Here is a 23,172-nt window from a genome sequence, read left to right as displayed (position 1 = left end):
CAGCTGTGTACTGAAAGTCTTCCAAGTGTTTAATGATTTCAGTTGAAGTGTGGAAATTAATCAGAATGGAGTCTAGTATTGCACTGGAAAGAAGATTTAGTGTATGGGAGTAGAGTTTGAGTTCTATCCAGGCATTTCTCTGATAGCTTAAATAATTTTTCTTGATTTTCTTTACAGTAGCAGTCTTAACTTGGGAATCAACACTCTGCCTTCATGCAACCGTGGACAGTTCTCGAAGCATATTGGTTTTATCACTAAAGAGCTGGATATCCAGAGCTTGAAGAGGCTCTAGGATAAAACTAACACTTGAAACAGGATCATTCTACATAGAGAACTAAAGAACTATTTCTTTGGTGTTGTCTCCAGAGGTGAACTGGCCAACAAATTGATTGTCGATATTTCAGGATATGTGTATTTTATTTATAAAGAAATCATGGCTGCTCTAATGGTACATGGTTTTGTCCAAATATGGAACATGAAGACTGGGATAACTGAACTAAATGAAGCATGCATTGAAATAGTGGGAAAAAGGAGGAAAGTTACGTTGGTCATCTCTCTCGGTAATGGAGAATACACAGCATTTCAGCTAAGTAATAATATTAAAAACATAGTCCTTAGACCCTATGGAGAAGACCAAAATTATCTGCATTTAACTTTCCAAACTAATGACTTACTGTTTATTGAAAGATTATCCTCCAGAGATGCCCAAAACTTGAAGATGTTCCTGAATAGATTCCATCAAAATCATCTTCAACCACCCGTAAGACCTGATAGGGATGGGAGTATCTTTGCCAGTACAACAATAGAGAAGGTAGGTGAGGGGACATCGTTTTGTAACACGTCAAGTAGTCAACCTTTTGAGAAAGAAAGAAATGAAACACCTGATGATATGAAGATGCCTTTGTTTGCATCAGAATCACTAAGATTTACCTGTGAAGGATTATTAGAAAATAGATATGGGAAGAGGAAAAGGAAGCCATCATCTGGCTCAGAGATAAATAAGAACTTCCTGCAAGAGAATACCTTTGTGAGAAGAAAGAAGTCAAAGATGAATACCTTGAGATATGTAAGCCACAATAAGAAAAAATTAAGGTTAAAACGGAATAATAAATTGAAACTTGGACCTTCATTCAAGATCGATTCTACTGGAAACTCTTATTACCTAGATGTCACTGATCTTCTCCAAAGACTGTCTGAGAAAATATATTTAGCATTTCTCTTAGGATCAGGGTATGGTGAAAGTGACCCAGACTGGCACAAACTCAGTATGATCTTTGAATTTTACCCACAGAAACTATGGCAGGGCCTCCCCAATTTGGGAAACACCTGCTATATGAATTCAGTTTTACAGTCCTTATTTTCCGTGCCATCGTTTGCTGATGATTTACTCAAGCTGGGCTTCTCATGGGATAAAATTCCCCTTGATGCACTTAGCATATGCTTGGTACGGCTGCTTGTTTTGAAAGATACTTATAACATAAAAATCAAGGAGGAGTTACTTGTGAATATTAAAAAAGCCATTTCAGCAGTTGCAGAGATATTCTCTGACAACATGGAGAACGATGCGCATGAGTTTTTAGGTCACTGTTTAGACCAGGTGAAACAAAACGTGGGAAAATTAACCACAATTGGGAAGACTAAAATTGAATCTGAGGAAGGAAATTCACCTCAACAGGTTTCTGCTGGTAGTGCTGACACCAAGGGTCTTGTTTGCCCTGTTCTGAACAATTTTGATTTCGAGTTGCTGCACTCAATTATTTGCAAAGCCTGTGGGCACGTTGTTCGTAAGACAGAGGCCAGTGATTCTCTCTCCGTAAATCTTCCCCAGGGAAAACAAGCACTTCCCTTGTCTGTTCAGTCAAGTTTTGATCTTTTCTTTGAAGGGGAAGAACTTGAGTATAAATGTGAAAAGTGTAACCACAGGAGTTCTACTGCAGTGCATAAATTCAGTAGGCTACCCAGGGTCCTCATTGTTCATCTGAAACGCTATAAATTTAATGAGTTTTGGTCCTTAAGGAAAGATGACCGCTCAGTCATTATTAACAAATACTTAAAGTTATCCTCCCATTGCAATGAAACCACCAAACCGCCGCTTCCCTTAAGCAAGAATGCACCTCTTAGGGCTTCCCAAGTCTTTAAAGTCTTTCAAAAGATGAATTCTGAAACCATCAGTTCATTGACAGCTTCAACAAAGCAGACCTCGGAATCCAAGGATTCTTTGGCTCCACACATTAGATCAGACAAAGAGTCTGAACCACAAAAACGCCAGACTCTTCATAAAGGTTCAAGAGGAGTACGGCAGCAAAAAGACCTGGGAAAATATTCTAAACTAGATATAATAGAGTCCACATTGGTAAACACAGGACATGGAGCAGCCATTGCAAGAGAGCTGTTAGCAGTAGGCCTAATGATGAATCTGGAAGACAGCTCCCTTTCTCTGAAAGGTCTACCCACCAGCAGCAGCCCAGATACATGTCACAAAGTGCCTGAAAATCCAAAACTAAAGAAATACAAGAGAACCAATATGTCTGCAGATTTTGAGAGCGTGGCCGAGACCACCGAAGAATTTTGTAAAGATAAAAAAAACAGAATTGCAGAAGAATCTTGCCAAGTGCCTGAAGACACCCAACCTTATGAGGGGATGAGACTCTGTGAACAAGACCTTTGGCTGGCACTGCTTCGAAGACTTCCCAAGCCAGATACCCAGTGGTACACAGAGAAATGCAGAAGACCTACGGAATTAAGTTTCCAGGGAGCCAAGGTGAATTCCCTAGGTGCGTTGGGTTCCAATGAAGACCCTGGAAACAAGGGCTCTTCAGATGTGAAACAGGTAGACGTTTCTACTGACATACCAAAAAGAGAAGCCAAGATGGGAGATAGTCATGACTATCGGCTCATCGGTGTTATCAGCCATCTTGGAAAAAGAGGGCTGTCCGGCCATTATATCAGCGATGCCTACAACTTTGAGAGGCGAGAGTGGTTGACTTACAGCGATCTGCAGGTATCAAGTATCCAGGAGGCCCCAATGCAGGAGGCTAGGCTTTGCACTGGCTACATCTTCTTTTACATGCACAATGAGATCTTTGAAGAGCTGTTGGGAAGGGAATAGAACTCCCAGCCTCATAGCACAGAGGCAGGAGTAGTAAAAGAAGTAGACTCAGAAGTAGTAAAAGAACACCCCTCATCAGATTCATCCGCTTGATGGCCTCTTTGACTCCATGGCAGGAAATTTGCTCAATGCCGAAGGAGCTATATACCGTCAAGTTTAAACCTTGAGGATGGGGAAGTTGACTTGCCCTCAAGAAATTGAACACCTTTTCCTGTCTGCTAGCAAACTGTTCTTGGTGATCTAAGCCCACCGTGCCATGTTGCTCTTTTTAGAGGGGCACTTGCATTGCCTAAAAGGAACATTGATTACCAGAACTTCATATGAAGCCTTGGACAATATTTACCTGACATTGTAAGACTAATGCAAAATTCCTTTTACTTCCCTGTACTTTATAGTGTGGCGGCCTTAACTCCTTGAATGAATAAACAATGCATGCTTTAAAGTGTACTTGTAGGATTTGAAAGTCTTGTTACTGATTTGATACAATGTCAAAAAACTTGTGCCTGGATATGATCTGCTTCTGGGTAAAAGCCTGATGGATCCTGAGGTGGTCATATTCTGTAATTCATGTGATTCAGGGATTTAGTAATTCTGATATTAAGCTCGTGCCTTCTCTGTAACTTAGCCTTTTGCTGTCTTTGAGGCAGTGAGTCTGTAATGCCTTGTACCTTTGTTATTAACAAATGACTTGTACTAAGAGGCTTTCTCACATCGTATAAAAGGATTGAACTTTCAGTCCCACCTTCCCCAAAACGGGCGTGTCCCCTTGTGTATGGGGTACAGTTTTAGTACGGCTGTATTAATCCAAGAGCTTGTTGATGCTCTTAATCCTGGATGCCCTTAAAGAGGTGAACGGGAATTCAGTGGTGTGGGAAAGTTTAAAAATGCCCTCTAAGGGGAAAACCAGATTCCAAAGTTTGGGAAACAAAGTTTGTTCAGAGCACAGTGTATCTAGAAAGAGGTCTCAATGGGAGCTGACGACTGCTGAGGTAGAGTGGGGGGAGTTTCTTAGATTGAATTAATCACTCCCATGGAAGAAGGAGTCGCAGACACAATAATGAGAGATTTGTTCAACTTGTGTAGCACTTCGGCGGCTGAAGCAGTTGAAGGATAAGGTTGGAGTTAGATTGAGAGGAGGAGAGTGACACTTTGGTTTCCCAATTTCAGATATTTGACTTCTAATAGAACGGTTAAATCTGAACCCAGTTTACATAGGCATCAAAGCAAGAGTTTTGGTAAGAGTGAGGGAAAAGTTATTTTGAAAGGAGAATGAAGATGCCAGTAGTTTTCAGAAATTAAAAATTTTGGGTGCGGAGTATAAGGTATTATACATCTTGCACGTGCTGCTCTTCAGCGTGTCGCACTTCCAAACGCAGGGCAAATCAAAAGGGGAAGAAGGGAGGCTCTGTCCTCTGGGACAGATAGCTTGGGTGGAATCCATCACTGCCCTGTGAGAAGAAATTCTTAGTGCACAGTGAGTGGCTGTGTGCTATCTACCTGCTATATTGTTATTTCAAATAGAAGATTAAGAATTCAGGGCTTCCCTGGTGGTGCAGTGATTGGGAGTCCGCCTGCCAGTGCGGGGGACACGGGTTCGAGCCCTGGTCTGGGAGGATCCCACATGCCGCGGAGCAACTAGGCCCGTGAGCCACAACTACTGAGCCTGCGCGTCTGGAGCCTGTGCTCCGCAACAAGAGAGGCCGCGATAGTGAGAGGCCCGCGCGCCGCGATGAAGAGTGGCCCCCTGCTTGCCACAACTAGAGAAAGCCCTCGCACAAAAACGAAGACCCAACACAGCCAAAAATAAATAAATAAATAAATAAATAAATAAATAAATAAAATTCTTAAGTGACTCAGTGGCTATTATTTTATTATGGATTTTAATTGGTTCTCTAATTTATAGATCAGATTTCTGGGTAATTATGGATATAAAAACTTTCTTTGACCCTCAATGTATTAGTTTTCCATCGCTTCTATAAAAACATTACCACAAAGTAAATGGCTTAAAACAACACAAATTTATTATCTTAGAATTTGGGCAGTCAGGAGCCCAAGATGTGTATCACTGGGCTAAAATCAAGATGTTGGCAGGGCTCCAATCCTTCCAGACGCTCTAAGGGGACAGTGTGCCTCCTTGCCTTTCCCAGCTTCTAGAGGCTGCCCACATTCCTTGGCTTATGGTTTCATTCCTCTACCTTCAAGGCCAGCAGTGCTTGGCAGAGTCCTCACTTGGCCGTGTCTGGTTCTCCGTCTGGTTCTCCTTCTGGTTCTCCTTCTGCATTCCTCTTCTACTTTTAGGAACCATGGTGAGACTGGGCCAAGATCATCTCCCTATTTTAAGGTCAGCTGATTAGCAACCTTAATTCCCATTTTGTCTCCTGACAATATATTCACAGGTTCCAAGCATTAGAATGTGGACATCTTCGTGGGGCCCTTACTCTTGCTACCACACAGTAGTGGAAGGTAATGGGAAACAATCACAACAACAAAGAGGAGAATGATTCAGGACTCAGACCCTTGGGGGATAGTTTTGGTCCCCCCACCAGGTAAAAAAAAACCTAAAGCATCTGAGGTTTTAAGTAAGGATGAAGGAAAGTTGTAATTGGTAATTGAAGAACTAAAACCTGGAGACCAATTACAGAAACAAGGGCTATAGTAGTTTTGCATATTTTCTCTATGTTTATTATATACCTGTGTCTATTTGTATTTACTCACCGTTCTCTTTTTCTCTATCCTGCTTCCTATTTTTAATTTTATATACAAGTTATTGGAAGTTAACTTTACAACTTAGTCTTTAAAGGTAACAACAGAATATTCAATGACTGCCTGACTGAATTTGAGGAATAATTAATAGATCGCATGATGGATGCAATGACTTGGGACTGAGTCATCTAACTTGGGGGCACAGTGAAACACATAAAAGGACTGGTGTATCTGTTAGGTAGAAATATGGAGTTGTTTTGCTGTTGTATGAGAGTTCAAATGTATGTAGGGGTGCATAGGGAAGCTGAGTAACCAAAGAGATGGGCCATGCCAGTTACCCGTGTACTGCTTCTCAGCTCCAAATTTACCCTTCAGTACATGCTCTGTGACAGTGGACAGAATTCCTTTAGGCATTTCTCCTTTACACCAAGCACAAGTTGAGTTTTCTCAGTAGAGGGTGCGAGAGGTACATTGCAAGTGGAAAGGGTTCTCTTGCCATTTCCAGTTGTTGAGGTGGGTTAGCAGTGTGAGCTGTGATGGTGAGAAAAATCTAGTGGTGCAGTAACCCAGCTGTGGAACCAAAATGTGTGATTCCTGAGACTTCACAGTTCTGGCCTGGCCTGGCCTGGAGATGACTTTCCTGCTGCCATCTCCACCTGGACACCATGTGCCCTTGACTCCCTTTGATCATGTGCTTTTCCCAGGTTTGGATCCCACAGCCCTTCCACACACTGCAGGCTTCCTGCCACATCAACACCCTCAGTCCGTCTGCATGACTGCGTCCCTGGCCATTGGCTATAGCCCTCCTTGTGCCCTGGAGGGTGAGCGGTGGAGACTCCGCCCCCTCGGTGTGCCTGTGCATCCGTGCCCTGGCCGAGGCTTGTCTGCATCCCGACTGCGCTCCACCTGCACTCCAGTGACCGCAGACCACGGTGGCTCAGGCCAACCAGCAAACTTCTCTGCCATCCAGTAGGCTGTAAGTGCATCTTCAACAAGTTCTGAAGCCCAGCCCTGGAGACTGGGGCCCCTTTCCAAATTTGTTCTGGGATACGCTCCCTCAACCCTAGGATATAATATAGATTTTTCTTACATTCTGCAGTTACTCTTATCATAGATTAATAATTATTTATATTGAACTTCTCCTGTTTAAATAACTGTATTTTCTATTTCCTGATTGGACACAGTCTGGTAACAGAGGCTGAGCACGTGAGATGTCCTACTCTAATATTCCAGTTAAACCCAAAGATTGTAATGTGATACCCTTTGTTTTAATTTGATTTAGTGTTGCTTTTTTGGTGTAAGGTAGTATAAAGAATGCTGACTGGAGAACCATAATATTCCAGTTGCTGGTGCGACCTCCAGCAAGAGATGGCTAGGATATCAAGCAAACACTACTTTTGTTTGTTTGTTTGTTTTTGTTTTGTTTTTGTTTTGTACATTTATTTTATTTTTAAATTTTATTGAAGTATAGTTGATTTACAATGTTGTGTTAATTTCTTCTGTACAGCAAAGTCACTCAGTTTATATATATATATATATATATATATATATGCTTTTTCATATTCTTTACCATTATGGTTTGTCATAGACTATTGAATATAGTTCCCTGTGCTCTACAGTAGGACCTTGTTATTTATCCATCCTATATATAATAGTTTGCCTCTGCTAATCCCAAACTCCCAGTCCTTCCCTTCTTATTTTCATGCCTCATCTGCTCCCTATGTTGACCCCACCCTGTAAAAACATTTCAAAATAGAAGTCTTAGCAAAGTGTGTTTCTGTAACCGAGAGTGGATTATTTCCTCCACTGAAAATTTCGGTGGCCGGCAAGCCGCACTGGGACCGTGACTTCCAGGTGACCCTGATCACCTCTTTGTTTTGGCGGTGATGCGTGAGTGGTACAAGAAGGTTCACACCCGGCACCAGGAGCTGGGCATCACGTGCAGGGGGGCAACAGCACTGTGTCCATGCAGGACAAGGTGGAGTTCTAGCCCCGCCCCCAACAGCCACCCCCTCATCCCAGGTTCAGCCATTGTCCTGAAACTCACCTGCATCAGAAATTAATCAGATACTCTACTCCAAAAGAAAAACATCTGGGGACTTCCCTGGTGGTCCAGCGGGTAAGACTCTGCGCTCCCAATGCAGGGGGCCTGGGTTCGATCCCTGATGGGGGAACTAGATCACGCGTGCATGCTGCAACTAAGAGTCCACATGCCACAAGGAAGATCCTCAGGTGCCGCAACTAAGACACAGTGCAGCCAAAATAGATAAATATTTTTTTAAAAATCTGAAAGTTTCATATCTGAGATTAACACTAGCTGGGCTACTCTTTCAAATGTAATGTGTGTGTGTGTATACACAGGTATATACATATTATACATATATGAATATATTTATTTATATACATAGAGTTTTTTTTAAGGAATTGGCTAATGCAAGTTGGGGCTAGCATGTCTGAATTCTGTATAGCAGGCCAGACAACTGGAAACTGAGGCAGGAGTGAATCTTGCAGTCTTGAGTGTGAAATGCAAAGGGCAAACTGGCAGGCTGGAAACTGCTGTGGGCTCGAGGCAGAATTTCTTTGGAAAACCTCAGATTTGCTCTTAAGGCCTTCAACTGATTGGATGAGGCCCACCCACACCATCGAGGGCAATCTCCTTTACTGACTGTGGGCGCTAACCATGTCTACAAAATACCTTCACAGCAACACTTAGATTACTATTCGATTAAATAACTGGGGACTTTAGCCCACCCAAGTTGATACACAAAACTAAACATCACATGTGTTATATAAATCCACAAACTCAGGGTGCCTTAAGAAAAGCATGAGGAAAAAAGTCAGTTTTGTTAAAGCACACTATATTTTATGTTATAATCCTTAATCATTACAAGATAAGCAAAGAATTCTTAGGAATAAAATTTCAGTTGGACACTATTAAGGACAAAAAATACAAAACCCCACTTCCTAAGGAAATTGTTCCTTAGGCTACTTAATAAAACTCTCAAGCAGCTATCTATTCAGTTTCATTATTGCAAAAAGTATTGTTTTAGGTAGACTGCCTATTTCCTCTTCATTTGTTAGGTCTGGTGGGTTTTTACCTTGCTCCTTCACCTGCTGTGTGTTTTTCTGTCTTCTCATTTTGCTTATCTTACTGTGTTTGGGGTCTCCTTTTCGCAGGCTGCAGGTTCGTAGTTCCCGTTGTTCTTGGTGTCTGCCCCCAGTGGCTAAGGTTGGTTCAGTGGGTTGTGTAGGCTTCCTGGTGGAGGGGACTAGTGCCTGTGTTCTGCTGGATGAGGCTGGATCTTGTCTTTCTGGTGGGCAGGTCCACGTCTGGTGGTGTGTTTTGGGGTGTCTGTGGCCTTATTATGATTTTAGGCAGCCTCTCTGCTAATGGATGGGGCTGTGTTCCTGTCTTGCTAGTTGCTTGGCATAGGGTGTCCAGCACTGTAGCTTGCTGGTCGTTGAGTGGAGCTGGGTCTTGGTGTTGAGATGGAGATCTCTGGGAGATTTTCGCCATTTGATATTACGTGGAGCTGGGAGGTCTCTTGTGGACCAGTGTCCTGAACTTGGCTCTCCCACCTCAGAGGCACAGCCCTGATGCCTGGCTGGAGAGCCAAGAGCCTGTCCTCCACACGGCTCAGAATAAAAGGGAGAAAAAGAAAGAAAGAAAGAAAGAAAGAAAGAGAGAGAGAGAGAAAGAGAGAAAGAGAGAAAGAGAGAAAGAAAGAAAGAAAAAAAAGAGAGAGAGGGAGGGAGGGAGGAAGGAAGAAAGAAAGAAAGAAAGGATAAAATAAAGTAAGATAAAATAAAATAAAGTTATTAAAATAAAAAATAATTATTAAGAAGAAAATTTTAAAAAGTAAAAAAACAAAATAAAACCCAAAAAAACCCCAAAACGGACGGACAGAACCCTAGGACAAATGGTGAAATCAAAGCTCTACAGACAAAATCTCACACAGAAGCATACACATACACACTCACAAAAAGAGAAAAAGGGAAAAAAATATATGTATCATTGCTCCCAAAGTCCACCTCCTCAATTTGGGATGATTCGTTGTCTATTCAGGTAGTCCACAGGTGCAGGTACATCACGTTGATTGTGGAGATTTAATCCGCTTCTCCTGAGGCTGCTGGGAGAGATTTCCCTTTCTCTTCTTTGTTCGCACAGCTCCCGGGGTTCAGCTTTGGATTCGACCCCTCCTCTGCGTGTAGGTCGCCTGAGGGCGTCTGTTCTCCGCTCACACAGGACGGGGTTAAAGGAGCAGCTGCTTCGGGGGCTCTGGCTCACTCAGGCCGCGGGGAGGGAGGCGTACGGAGGAGGCGGGGCGAGCCTGTGGCGTCAGAGGCGTCGTGACGTTGCAGCAGCCTGAGGCGCGCAGTGCGTTCTCCCGGGGGAGTTGTCCCCGGATCACGGGACCCTGGCCGTGGCCGGCTGCACCGGCTCCCGGGAGGGGCGGTGTGGAGAGTGACCTGGGCTCGCACACAGGCTTCTTGGTGGCGGCAGCAGCAGCCTTAGCGTCTCCTGCCCGTCTCTGGGGTCCGCGCTGATAGCCGCGGCTCGCACCCATCTCTGGAGTTCGTTTAGGCGGCGCTCTGAATCCCCTCTCCTCGCGCACCAGGAAACAGGGAAGAAAAAGTCTCTTGCCTCTTCGGCAGCTGCAGACTTTTCCCGGACTCCCTCCCAGCCAGCTGTGGTGCGCTAACCCCTTCAGGCTGTGTTCACGCCGCCAACCCCAGTCCTCTCCCTGCGATCCGACTGAAGCCCGAGCCTCAGCTCCCAGCCCCGCCCGCCCCGGCGGGTGAGCAGACAAGCCTCTCGGGCTGGTGAGTGCTGCTCGGCGCCGAGCCTCTGTGCGGGAATCTCTCCGCTTTGCCCTCCGCACCCCTGTGGCTGCACTCTCCTCCGTGGCCCCGAAGCTCCCCCCTCCTCCGCCACCCGCAGTCTCCGCCCGCGAAGGGGCTTCTAGTGCGTGGAAACCTTTCCTCCTTCACAGCTCCCTCCCACTGGTGCAGGTCCCGTCCCTATTCTTTGTCTCTGATTTTTCTTTTCTTTTGCCCTACCCAGGTACGTGGGGAGTTTCTTGCCTTTTGGGAGGTCTGAGGTCTTCCGCCAGCGTTCAGTGGGTGTTCTGTAGGAGCAGTTCCACGTGTAGATGTATTTCTGATGTATCTGTGGGGAGGAAGGTGATCTCCGCGTCTTACTCTTCCGCCATCTTCTCAAATCTTCTCAGTATCATTGTTTTAAACCGCTTTTTAAAAATTTTTTCTTCCAAGATTTTATTTATTTTTAAAATTTTAATTTTATTGGAGTATAGTTGATCTACAATGTTGTGTTAGTTTCATGTGTACAGCAAAGTGATTCAGTTATATACATATACATACATATATATATATATACATACATACATATATATATACGTCCATTCTTTTTCAGATTCTTTTCTCATATAGGTTATCACAGAATATTGGGTAGAGTTCCCTGTGCTATACAGTAGGTCCCCATCGGTCATCTATCTTATATATAGTAGTGTGCGTATGTTCATCCCAAGCTCCTGATTTATCCCTTCCCCCCACGTTTCCCCTTTGGGTACCATAAGTTTGTTAAACCGCTTTTTTTTTTTTTGGCTGCATTCCGTCTTCATCGCTGCTCACGGGCCTTCTCTAGTTGTGGCGAGCGGGGGCTACTCTTCGTTGCGGTGCACGGGCTTCTCATTGCGGTGGCTTCTCTTGTTGCGGAGCGTGGGCTCTAGGTGCGCGGGCTTCAGTAGTTGTGGCGCATGGGCTCAGTAGTTGTGGCTCGCAGGCTCTAGAGCGCAGGCTCAGTAGTTGTGGTGCACGGGCTTGGTTGCTCCGTGGCACGTGGGACCTTCCTGGACCAGGGTTCGAACCCACGTCCTCTGCATTGGCAGGCGGATTCCCAACAACTGCACCACCAGGGAAGTTCCTGTTAAACCGCTTTTGCAGCATAAAAGTTACTGCCTAAAATTAGCAGGTTTTCAAGAATGGAATCTGACAGACACTCCTATTTCCCTTCTCTAATTCTATAACATTCACAGCCAAGATTCTCAATGGAAACACGTACTTCCTTGCCTTTTCTGCACATCACAAAACGTCCTGTCACAGAAGTGCAAGACAGAAAGATAGATGGATAGATAGATGAAAGGAAATGGCCACTGCTTTTGAGTTATGATTTCAGAAACAGTGGAATGCCATAAAGTAAAGCTGTAGACCAGAGTTCAGCAAACTATAGTCTGTGGGCTAAATATGGCCTGCTATCTATTTTTGTAAATAAAACATTATTGGGACACAACCCTGCCGATTCATTTGCATATTTACATTTACATATTACATATTATCTAACTACAGCAACCCAGTCTAGTAGTTGTGAAAAGACCTGGAAAGCCTAAAATATTTACTATCTTGCCCTTAAAAAAAATGCCCTTCTTTAGGCCACCACTCTGATAGTGCTTGAAATTCCCCATTAGGAAGACGTCATTTGGAGATGTTCCTATTGCTATCAGAATGAGCCCTGGTTAGATACAGTCTTCCAGTGTTCATGGGGTCAGATGCTTTTCTCTTCTAAATTTTAGCCTAGGGCAGAAATGAACACAGGGATAGGAGGAGGGAGAGAGGAAGCTGGGGTATGGAGAGGCGCTGCAGGGCAGAGTATATGAGTAAAGGCGGGTGTGGATGTGAACACAATTTACCTACAAAGGACACACACAGAGAATAGGGAGCACAGGATGGCAGACTTGTATGGACCCCATTCCTTGCAACATCTGTCAAGGACAAGCCCAAACACAGAAGAATGGCATGGAGAGCACTACACTGAGACTTTGAACAAATACCAAAATGATAGAGAAAAGTTTCCAGTTGAAGTGAATTCAGTTAACCTCAACAAGGATTAATTGAGTACTTCATCTATACTAGCCGACCAAAGGACTTGATTTATTTCTGTCAGTGAGGCTACCAACCTTGAAATAATAGCATCGTCTAACTCCACCCTCTCCCTCAACCACCATATATCCAATCAGTCATGTCTCTTCCTTTTCATTCATTCCCAGTGCTACCAGCCTAGACCAGACTGTAATCAACCAACTCAGTCAACTCATAATCCTTTGAGTCTATGATGTATATATGAAAATGTGACTGATAAGACCCACAGTGCCAAAGAGAGCAACTAGACTTTGAGAGGGAAAGAACTTCAGAGAAGGCGGATTGTTGTTGTCTGGGCTGATTAGAGAAAGTTTAAAGACAGATATGGCAGCTGACCTGAGCCTTGAAAGTTGCACAGAATTCAAACATGTGGAAAAGGGGACATCTCAAGTGAAGAGATGGGCCTAGCGATGGCATAACATATGGAATGTCTCATTCTTATATGACAACACACAGTGGCCCTAAAGAAGAATCTAAAACTCTGCCCCCTAAAGATGAGGTGGGTCATCAAGAACAGTGACTAGGGACTTCCCTCGTGGCTCAGTGGTTAAGAGTCCGCCTGCCAATGCAGGGGACACGGGATCGAGCCCTGGTCCGGGAAGATCCCACATGCCGCGGAGCAACTAAGCCCGTGCGCCACAACTACTGAGCCTACGCTCTAGAGCCCGCAAGCCACAACTACTGAGCCCGCACACCTAGAGCCTGTGCTCCGCAACAAGAGAAGCCATGGCAATGAGAAGCCCGCACACCACAACGAAGAGTAGCCCCCGCTCACCGCAAATAGAGAAAGCCCACGCGCAGCAACAAAGACCCAACGCAGCCAAAAATAAATAAATTAATTAAATTAAATTTTTTAAAAAACCAACTGATCTAAGAACAGTGACCAAACCCTTACCCAAGCTATATGATCACTAAACAGCTGGCTGAGCATCTCCACATTGCTCACTTACATTTAATTAACGTGAAAGGACAAGCTGATTAATGGTCTCTTATATCCAGAGAGGCTGTTAACTTATGCCTCTTATGCCCCATAATCATGGAGGAGGGGGAGGGGAGTGACACCCCATACACACACCTTGCAAAATGACACCCAACTGAAAACAAATCCAACATAAAGAAATGAAGGTGACATCCATGTCCATAATTGAGACCATGTCAAGAGATTTTACAGTCCACTGATACCTCTGTGAAATTCTTAAGAAATAATGTTATTTGTTTCTGATTTGTTTACCAAATCTGTACCAACTTATCTACCACAAGTCACGAAATACTCTTCAGGACAAATACACAAGCTAAGTCTTGGAAAATCTCTCCTTTGCTGTATCTTTTAGAAACTAATTCAATCTAGAAAGCCACTGTTGAATATACATATAACTCTGCACTTTCCTACCTAGAAATGACATACTTCTTCACCTACCCCCCAGCATAGTCATCTTCATGGCAGGTAGGAAATGACCATTGATAACTCCTTCCCCACAGGGAATTATCTCTTCATGTATTAGCACATTCCTTATAACATGCCCAAGGACCTCTTCACATCATATAATGGTCTCATGAAGTATGTACTTCCAGTTTTAAGAATAACGAGTTCTGGAAAAACAAATATCGTATATTAACGCATATATGTGGAACCTAGAAAAGTGGTACAGATGAACCGGTTTGCAGGCCAGAAATAGACAAAGATGTAGAGAACAAACGTATGGACACTGAGGGGGGAAAGTGGCGGGGTGGTGGTGGTGGGATGAATTGGGAGATTGGGATTGACATGTATACACTAATATGTATAAAATGGATGACTAATAAGAACTTGCTGTATAAAAAAAGTAAAAATTCTGCATCAGAAAAAAAAAAAAAGAATAACGAGTTCTGGGGATCTAATGTACAGCATGGTGATTATAGCTAATAACGCCAATAATATTGTGTTAGCATAATAATAGCATAATACTGTATAGGCTTGAAAGGTGCTAAGAGAGATCTTGAATGTTCTCACCACAAAAAGAAATGGCAATTATGTGACAGGATAGAGGTGTTGGCTAAAGCTGTGGCGGTCAACATTTTATTTTGCAATATACACGTGTATCAAATCAACACGTTGTACACTTTAAACTTACACAATGTTATATATCAATTATATTTCAATAAAGTTGGAAAAAAGAGAAAGAAATCCCCCCACCCTTTTGTGTTCCAGGAAATGGCTTATTGTAAAGAATCTCTCTTCCCCATAGGACATAGGTAAGATTTGGGCTGATCCCCTTGTTTACCTATGACAAGGCCAGACACAGACCCTCCAAATTCCCATTCTCTGTCTCATCAATTGAACTGAACTGTTTCCATTAACCGATCTGGACACAATACCAGCTAGTTGGACTTGACCAGACTTCAGTCCAGCTTCTCCCCCTCCCCACAGATCCCTGAACTTTGACTCCCTCTCGGCCTCAGAATGCGGAACTGCCCCTCCTTAACAACCCCTCCTGAAAATCGGCTGACCACCAAGAAAGACATTCCTTGGTTAACTGCCCGATTATGCCATATAGGCTCATCCCACTACCTCACATTCGGTTCTTTTTAGTCTGAGTTCCTCCTTCCTAGAAAAAAAAAAAAAACACTTTCCCCCTGACCTTTGAGACACTTGCACACCTGATGGTCAGACAGTTTCTCCCTATGGCAATAGCCCCCCTCCTCCTATTGCAGCAGCCCCCTCCTTACCTAGGTCAGGATTGTTTTTATTTGTCGCAAAGTCTTCCTTTCCTCCATGGCATAGCAGCAAACTAATTTTCTCCTTAGTAATCGGGATCAACCACTCTGGCTAGTAGACAAACCCCTCTTTATACCAGTTTGTTCAGTGACACAAGGAGATCAAAATGGCCAGGTGGCACTCCCCACCTCCAGTTCCCTGGAGCGATTTGTGTGACCCCAGGAGGAAGCATCCTTCCCTTGGGAACTAATATCTCCAAGCCAGTAGAGCTCAAAATTCCTACAATGGAAAAAGCACAAATGTGGGAAGTGTGCTATTGGGTGTAATAGTGACAGGAGCCATTCCCACTCCCACTCCCACCCCTTAATTCCTGGGCACATGATGATCTGTGATGTCAAACATAAACTGCAACCTGGGAGGCTGAAACCCATCCTCGCAAGGTGTTTTCTTCCACTTGGCACTGTGAGTGAGTCTTCGGTAAGCCATTCCACCTCTCAACGAGGCCAGCTGCTTGTGGGTAATGGAGACTGCCGTCAAGACCAGTTATTTCCATGGGTACAAGGCCATTGTTGCACTTCCCTGCTGGGAGACGAGTTCCCTGATGAGATGCAAGGCTGTGTGGATTGCCATATGTCAGGCAAGGCATTCTGGGACTCCGGGGATTGTGGTGCTGGCAGAAGCATTACCGGCAGGGACGACAAACCCATATCCAGAATATATATCTATTTCAGTGAGGACAAATATTTGCCCCCTCTATGGGAGAAGAGGTCCAGGGTAATCGATATGCTCACAGGTAGCTGGCTGGTCCTGCCGAGGAATGGTGTCGTATCTTGCCCATGCACAGCCTCCATCCCTGCCACCACGGCCACTTTGTTCATAAGCTCATTGAGCAAGAAGTCAGGTGACTGGAGAAAGAGGCTGATTGACATTCACAGACTGCATCATTCTGTCCACCTGCTATCTTCACAGTCTGTGCTCAGTCGGAGTCACCGATCCACATCCCTCTTTCCCAGACTTCCTCACATCCACACCGCTGACCCACTGTACAGCTGCCAGAAGCAGCAGAGAACCCCTTTCCTCCCGCAACGTCCCTCCGGCGCCCTCTACTGGCAAAACTCAGCATCGTGCTCACTGTAAAGGAGGGATGTTTAAGTGAATTCTGACCACTATTGCAGAGCGTCTATGCACGTGTGAATTTGGAGCTAAGAGACAATACATTGATAACTGGCACAGATTCCTCACTTCAGTATCATCAGGCGTCAGCTTTATTTGGGTTAGAATCCTGTGTGACTGTCGAGCTAGTAAATTTCTGAAACTCGTTTTCTGACCCCGGGAATATAGCTCCATGTTAAGGGCTTAATACTTGTATGTTTCCAGCAACATACTTCCCAACTACTTGAAAGTAAATATGTCCCTTTACAATCTTGTCTAAGATCCTTGATCCTTCCTTTTTCTACGCCACAGAACACTTGCTTCACTTAAAAATTTTAAGACAAGTTATACTTGATTTGCATTTCTCTAACGATTAGTGATGTTGAACATCCTTTCATGTGTTTGTCGGCAATCTGTATATCTTCTTTGGAGAAATGTCTATTTAGGTCTTCTGCCCATTTTTGCATTGGGTTGTTTGTTTTTCTGATATTGAGCTGCACGAGCTGCTTGTAAATTTTGGAGATTAATCCTTTGTCAGTTGCTTCATTTGCAAATATTTTCTCCCATTCTGAGGGTTGTCTTTTCATCTTGTTTATGGTTTCCTTAATGAGGTACACCTCACACCAGTCAGAATGGCCATCATCAAAAAAATCTACAAACAATAAATGCTGGAGAGGGTGTGGAGAAAAGGGAACCCTCTTGCACTATTGGTGGGAATGTAAATTGATACAGCCACTATGGAGAACAGTATGGAGGTTCCTTAAAAAACTAAAAATAGAACTACCATACGACCCAGCAATCCCACTACTGGGCATATACCCTGAGAAAACCATAATTCAAAAAGAGTCATGTACCACAATGTTCATTGCAGCTCTATTTACGATAGCCAGGACATGGAAGCAACCTAAGTGTCCATCGACAGAGGAATGGATAAAGAAGATGTGGCACATATATACAATGGAATATTACTCAGCCATAAAAAGAAACGAAATTGAGTTATTCGTAGTGAGGTGGATGGACCTAGAGTCTGTCATACAGAGTGAAGAAAGTCAGAAAGAGAAAAACAAATACCATATGCTAACACATATATATGGAATCTAAAAAAAAAAAAAAAAGGTTCTGAAGAACCTAGGGGCAGGACAGGAATAAAGACGCAGACATAGAGAATGGACTTGAGGACACGGGGAGGGGGAAGGGTAAGCTGGGACAAAGTGAGAGAGTGGCATGGACGTATATACACTACCAAACGTAAAATCGATAGCTAGTGGGGAGCAGCCGCATAGCACAGGGAGATCAGCTCGGTGCTTTGTGACCACCTAGAGGGGTGGGATAGGGAGGGTGGGAGGGAGGGAGACGCAAGAGGGAAGAGATATGGGGACATATGTATATGTATAGCTGATTCACTTTGTTGTAAAGCAGAAACTAACACACCATTGTAAAGCAATTATACTCCAATAAAGACGTTAAAAGTAAATAAATAAAAAGTCATTAAACTTAAAAAAAAATAAAATAAAAAATAAAACAAGTTATACATTCATTCTACCATCCTGGATACCCCAGAAAGGAAATTGGGATAGCTCATCTGGAAACCTGTGGCTTTAAGGCTCTACTGAAGAAAGGAAGACATTGGGAGTTTTTATACTAACACACCATTCCGCTTTGCTTCCAGTCTTTTTGGTGCAGAGAAGGTTGACTGATTTGCATTAGGAAAGACTAGTTGGTGGTAATGAAAGTCCCAGCAGCTGGCCTGATGCAACAATTACTTTCTATACCTTATTTTTTTTTTCTTGGCCATGCCGCACGACTTGTGGGATCTTAGTTCCCCAACCAGGGATCGAACATGGGCCCTTGGCAGTGAAAGCTCTGAGTCCTAACCACTGGACTGCCAGGGAATTCCCTATACCTTAGAATTTACTGCTGCTACAGGGCCTTGGGCAAAGTGGGAGCCAAAAGCTTCTGAGACGGCTCAGGCCAACAGTAGGTCCTCTAATACTGGGGTATTGTTGCGTATAATGGGTATCCTTTTATCAGGGTCTACCCAGAGGGCCTAGGATGGCAACAAAATGTACATAGGATTGTCCCCAATTCCCACAAGCCTCTATGTGGTTTTGAGGGAGATAGTTTTCCACTCTGCTCAGCCCCTCTGTATGCAGCAGCCTGGTTCATGGGTGCCATTACATTAGACCTCTTTTACTTTGGATTAATTCCTCCCATCTTTCACAGCCCACCTCTGTGTTGACTTTGACCTCATTCAGTCTCCAAAGGCTCTGCATTTATTAGCAACCTCAATTCAGTATTACCCCCAAGACTGCCTTTCCCCATAGCACCACACTCTAATCGCCTCTTATTCTCTCTTGCTTCTCTCTCCCCTCTCATAACCTTCCCTTATAGCCCATGAAAACTCTCCTTTTCTCAGTAGGCTGGTCCCCGTAACACTTGATAGTAATTGCACTGTCAAGGTGAATCCTTATTTACTGAAGCTGTACTCCCCTCTCACTGGTGGCGTTTGGGGTCTTGTGGTGAAGAGACGGGAGTGGGATTCTGAAATCACTCCTGAGTACGGTAGGTATAAGGCATATTTCATTTAGTCGTACTGGCCGCTTGGGTTTCGCTCTAATGGCTGTATTTTTTTCCATCTGGGATCATATTCACAATTGTGAGGGAGAAGTTGGAGTTCAGCAGAGAGAAGTACAAGTAGGAAATGAAATGTTTGCTGAGCAGAAACTATCCTTTAGCAATAATTGCGACCATTATTGAAAGTGATTATTTTCTCTATAGGATTTTCAGTTTCCTCTTCTAGAAGCTTCTAATTTTCTTTTTGCCCTTTTCATTTTACAAGCAATTATCTATAAGTGCAAGTGAAGTGCCAGGGATATGAGCTGTTATTAAAATTGAAAACTACACAGTCTGAGAATAAATGTGAAAATTGACAATACCTTTCATACAATGTCCCTGTGGGTTTTGTTCTCGTTTGTGTTAGAGGCGCGATTTCCTTAAAAAAGGAAAACAAGGTAGTGTTTGTATTCATTATAAACCACCATACTAAGCATTCTTTTCATACGTTGGGGTCCAATTGCCACTAAGAGAAACCTTCCCTGTCTTCAGCTCTGCCCCAAACTGGTTGTCATCACAGATTTTTACTTCCCTAAGGGATAAGCTCTGAAGCTGCCTTACCTTGAACAAGCTATTTAATGACTGTGCCTCAGTTTCCTAATCTGTAAAACACACAAAAAATAATTTCTTTATCTCTGGATGATTGTGGGGATTAAAAGAAATAACTTGTGTGAACATAACCATGTATAGGCTTAAGGGTTAAACAAGTAGTAAACATGGAGGCACCTGCACTTTAGGATTACATGACGGTTACAAAACCAAATTTAAGAGTCAGGTGGAATAACCAAATAGCACAAAACATTTCCTTCCCAAGTTGTTGATATCTTAGAATTCTAAAGCTCTTGCCTCCCAAGGAAATCTAGGAGTTAAAAGTAATGCTTTCCAGCTTGGTAAGCAATTACCAATTCTAAAAAAAATCCATGCTCTTCCCATTTCCCTCCTCCTTCCCATCCCTCTTCCCTGTGCCATCCTTTGCACCTCAATACCATTTCTCTATGGACTTATAGGCAATTTCTAAGCAATTTGCTTGAGTCTGGCTTCCTGGGAATTCTAGATAGGACCTAGCCAGTGGTGTGCTGAAGCTGGTTTGTACTGCTACCGGATGTTTATGCACATTCCTTCCCAACTCCACAGCTGATGATATCCATTGGTAGCTTAAACTTGGCCATGGTGGGAGTTTTCATGCCACAGAAATTGGCAAACCCTACAAACCAGGTCTTTTCTTTTTGCCTTTCAGAAAGCTGGTTGTTAAACATTTACCAGCATATCTCTTTGGGGTTCTCATTTGCTTAGAGAGACATTGATTCTCTTCCTGAAGCAGATAAGCGTGTATTTGGCTGCGCGTAACCAAAACCCCAATTGAACAATAGTGTAAACATATCTGTGTCATAGCAGGTATTGCTGAGGGTTGTTCGGCTTTGCTTTCCTTAACATGTTGGCCTGGTGGTTCCTTCTTTCCATCCAGGTATTGAAGCCCCCAGACAATACATTTTGCATAAGGCTACCAGTAATGTCAAAGTGTCCAGGCAAGTGTGTGTGTTTAGCTTTTCAACCTCTGCAGTAGAGAAAAGCAAGAGAAAGGATGGATGGGATTGGATTTGAGGGTAGAAATCAGCCCCAAATCCATTCATGGTTATTGGTCCCTTGATATTAACAAGATTCAGAGTCAATACAAAGAATGAGTTAAAGCATGAAATGGGCAGATGCTTTTACTTGGCTTCTTCTAGAAAGAGTTGTAGTCCCAAATTGATTCCATGGAACATACCTTTCTTTCCTGTAATACCATCCTCCGTTGTATGGTGTCACTTACACGTGATGACTTTGTTTCACATTAGTGACTGGGGATGTGAGTCTTTATAGAGGTCATCACAGAGCCACTATAGCTGCCTGTTACTCATATTCCAATGATTTTATAATCCTTTGTGGCATCCTTTGTCTGAAGTCTCCAGTCAGAAATCAAGTGTCCTTAGATGCTGGAATCTGCGGTCCCGGCCAGATGCTGACAAGTCTGGTGAGTCCACTTCTAATGCAGGGTTGGTGTGGTTTCCTGCTCTCCGGAGAAAAGTGATTATGAGAAAACACTTATTGTTCATGATGACCTATGTTTGAGGTTGCTCTATAAGGCAGATGGCAATTTTTTTTTAACATCTTTATTGGAGTATAATTGCTTTACAATGGTGTGTTAGTTTCTGCTTTATAACAAAGTGAATCAGCTATACATATACATACGTCCCCATATCTCCTCCCTCTTGCGGCTCCCTCCCTCCCACCCTCCCTAACTCACCCCTCTAGGTGGTCACAAAGCACCGAGCTGATCTCCCGGTGCTATGCGGCTAGATGGCAATTTATAAACTTATCATGGAAATGTTCAAACACTGGGAAGTTGAAAAGTAGTGCAAAGGAACTTCATGTTCCCAACATCAACCCATAGGTATCAACCCATGGTCAATCAGGGTTGATCTCTGCCCCTTTTCCCGTCCTACCACTATGGGATTATTTTGAAGAAAATTCCAGACATCATAACATTTCACTTGAACATGTGTGAATATGTACAGGAGCTTGCTTTTCAAAAGAAGGAACAGAAACCTTTATGAATGACTTCCATTGAATACACAATTTACAGTGAGTAGCTGCCAAAGGCAGAGATATTTTCCTTCTTTGTAAGGGTAGGGTGGATGGAGGTGCAGAAAGAAGAATGGTGACAGGTCCTTCCTATAATATTTTATAGAAAGCTTTGTCCTTTTTAAAATATTTATCTATCTATCTATTTATTTTTATTTAATTTTTTGGCTGTGTCAGGTCTTCGTTGTGGCACGTGGGCTTCTCTTTAGTTGTGGTGCGTGGGCTCCAGAGCATGTGGGCTCTGTAGTTGTTGCACGTGGGCTTAGTTGCCCCGCGGCATGTGGGATCTTAGTTTCCCAACCAGGGATCGAACCCACGTCCCCTGCATCGTAAGGTGGATTCTTTACCATTGGACCACCAGGGAAGTCCCTGCCCTTTCTTTATATCATACATATTTGTCATCTCATCTTGATTATAAATTAGCTAAGGAGGGACAGTGCTTATCTTATTCACATTGTATCATCAGCTTTGCGAGGTTTGGTCCAGGCCTGTGCCATTTTTTGTTTATTCAGTTTTTCTATGGTGTCAGCCTCATATACATAGTTTAGTCTCTCAGTTATCTGTTATATATCAGTGTTTCAAAATGGTGTTAGTTCCTGGGCTTCAGTATTGGAAAACGAATTGCAGGTATAGGGCCCTATTAACAATTCTACCTCTGTGTTCTGCCCCTTTATTAGACCATCCTAGGCTCGAGTATAGGTAATAAGTTGCCTTCTTAGAAAAAAAAATCAATACATTGTTAGTGGTGTTTTTCCAGATTAAATGAATGGATTAAATCAGCTTTTACCTTATTACAAAGTTTATTTTTGAATGGTAAATGGGGGTCATAAGATCTCAAGAACTGGGTGTCTTCTGGAAAAACTTAATGACCTGGTTTCATTTGAGATGAAACAGCTCCAATCTAAGTTACTCTGTTTTCTATGACCCAATTCATAACCGGAGGCTGTGCCGATGACGCCTAGCTTTCGCCTTCCTTCCAGGCAGCTTGTGATAAAGTAGGCTAATGGTCAAGTAAAGTATCTTATGCTATTGAGCGTTAGGATCATACTTCATATTTTGCAAAGTGCTTTTTCATTATTTATTCCTCACTACCTACCTATGAGATCTCCTGGCTGTCTTATCTCCCATATTGTGGCTGAAATATGACTAACCTATGTTCATAAATGCTTCAGGAAGCTGAAATGAATATAGGTACTTGCTGACATACAAACACCCAGCATTCAAAATGGCCAGCCTACCCTGTCCTTGGGAATGGGGGATGCAGCTCTCCCAGAGAGTGAGAAATAATTCCATTTTCCTGAGTGTACAGAGGTCTCTGGGACTGCAGGTATGAGAGTTAAGA

General features: G+C 43.4%; 1 protein-coding gene across 1 annotated transcript; it reads left to right on the top strand.

The window, feature by feature from the left end:
* The first annotated feature begins 433 nt into the window (after positions 1-433).
* USP26 (ubiquitin specific peptidase 26) lies at positions 434-3,109 on the top strand. The gene has a single exon (XM_059911801.1). The coding sequence runs from the start codon at positions 434-436 to the stop codon at positions 3,107-3,109; it is 2,676 nt and encodes an 891-aa protein (XP_059767784.1).
* The last annotated feature ends 20,063 nt before the right edge of the window (positions 3,110-23,172 follow it).

This window comes from Balaenoptera ricei, chromosome X, assembly GCF_028023285.1.
Source record: "Balaenoptera ricei isolate mBalRic1 chromosome X, mBalRic1.hap2, whole genome shotgun sequence".
In the NCBI taxonomy this organism is placed as follows: domain Eukaryota; kingdom Metazoa; phylum Chordata; class Mammalia; order Artiodactyla; family Balaenopteridae; genus Balaenoptera; species Balaenoptera ricei.
The sequence above is the reverse complement of the archived record's forward strand: the minus strand, read 5'-3'. Positions and strand labels throughout refer to the sequence as shown.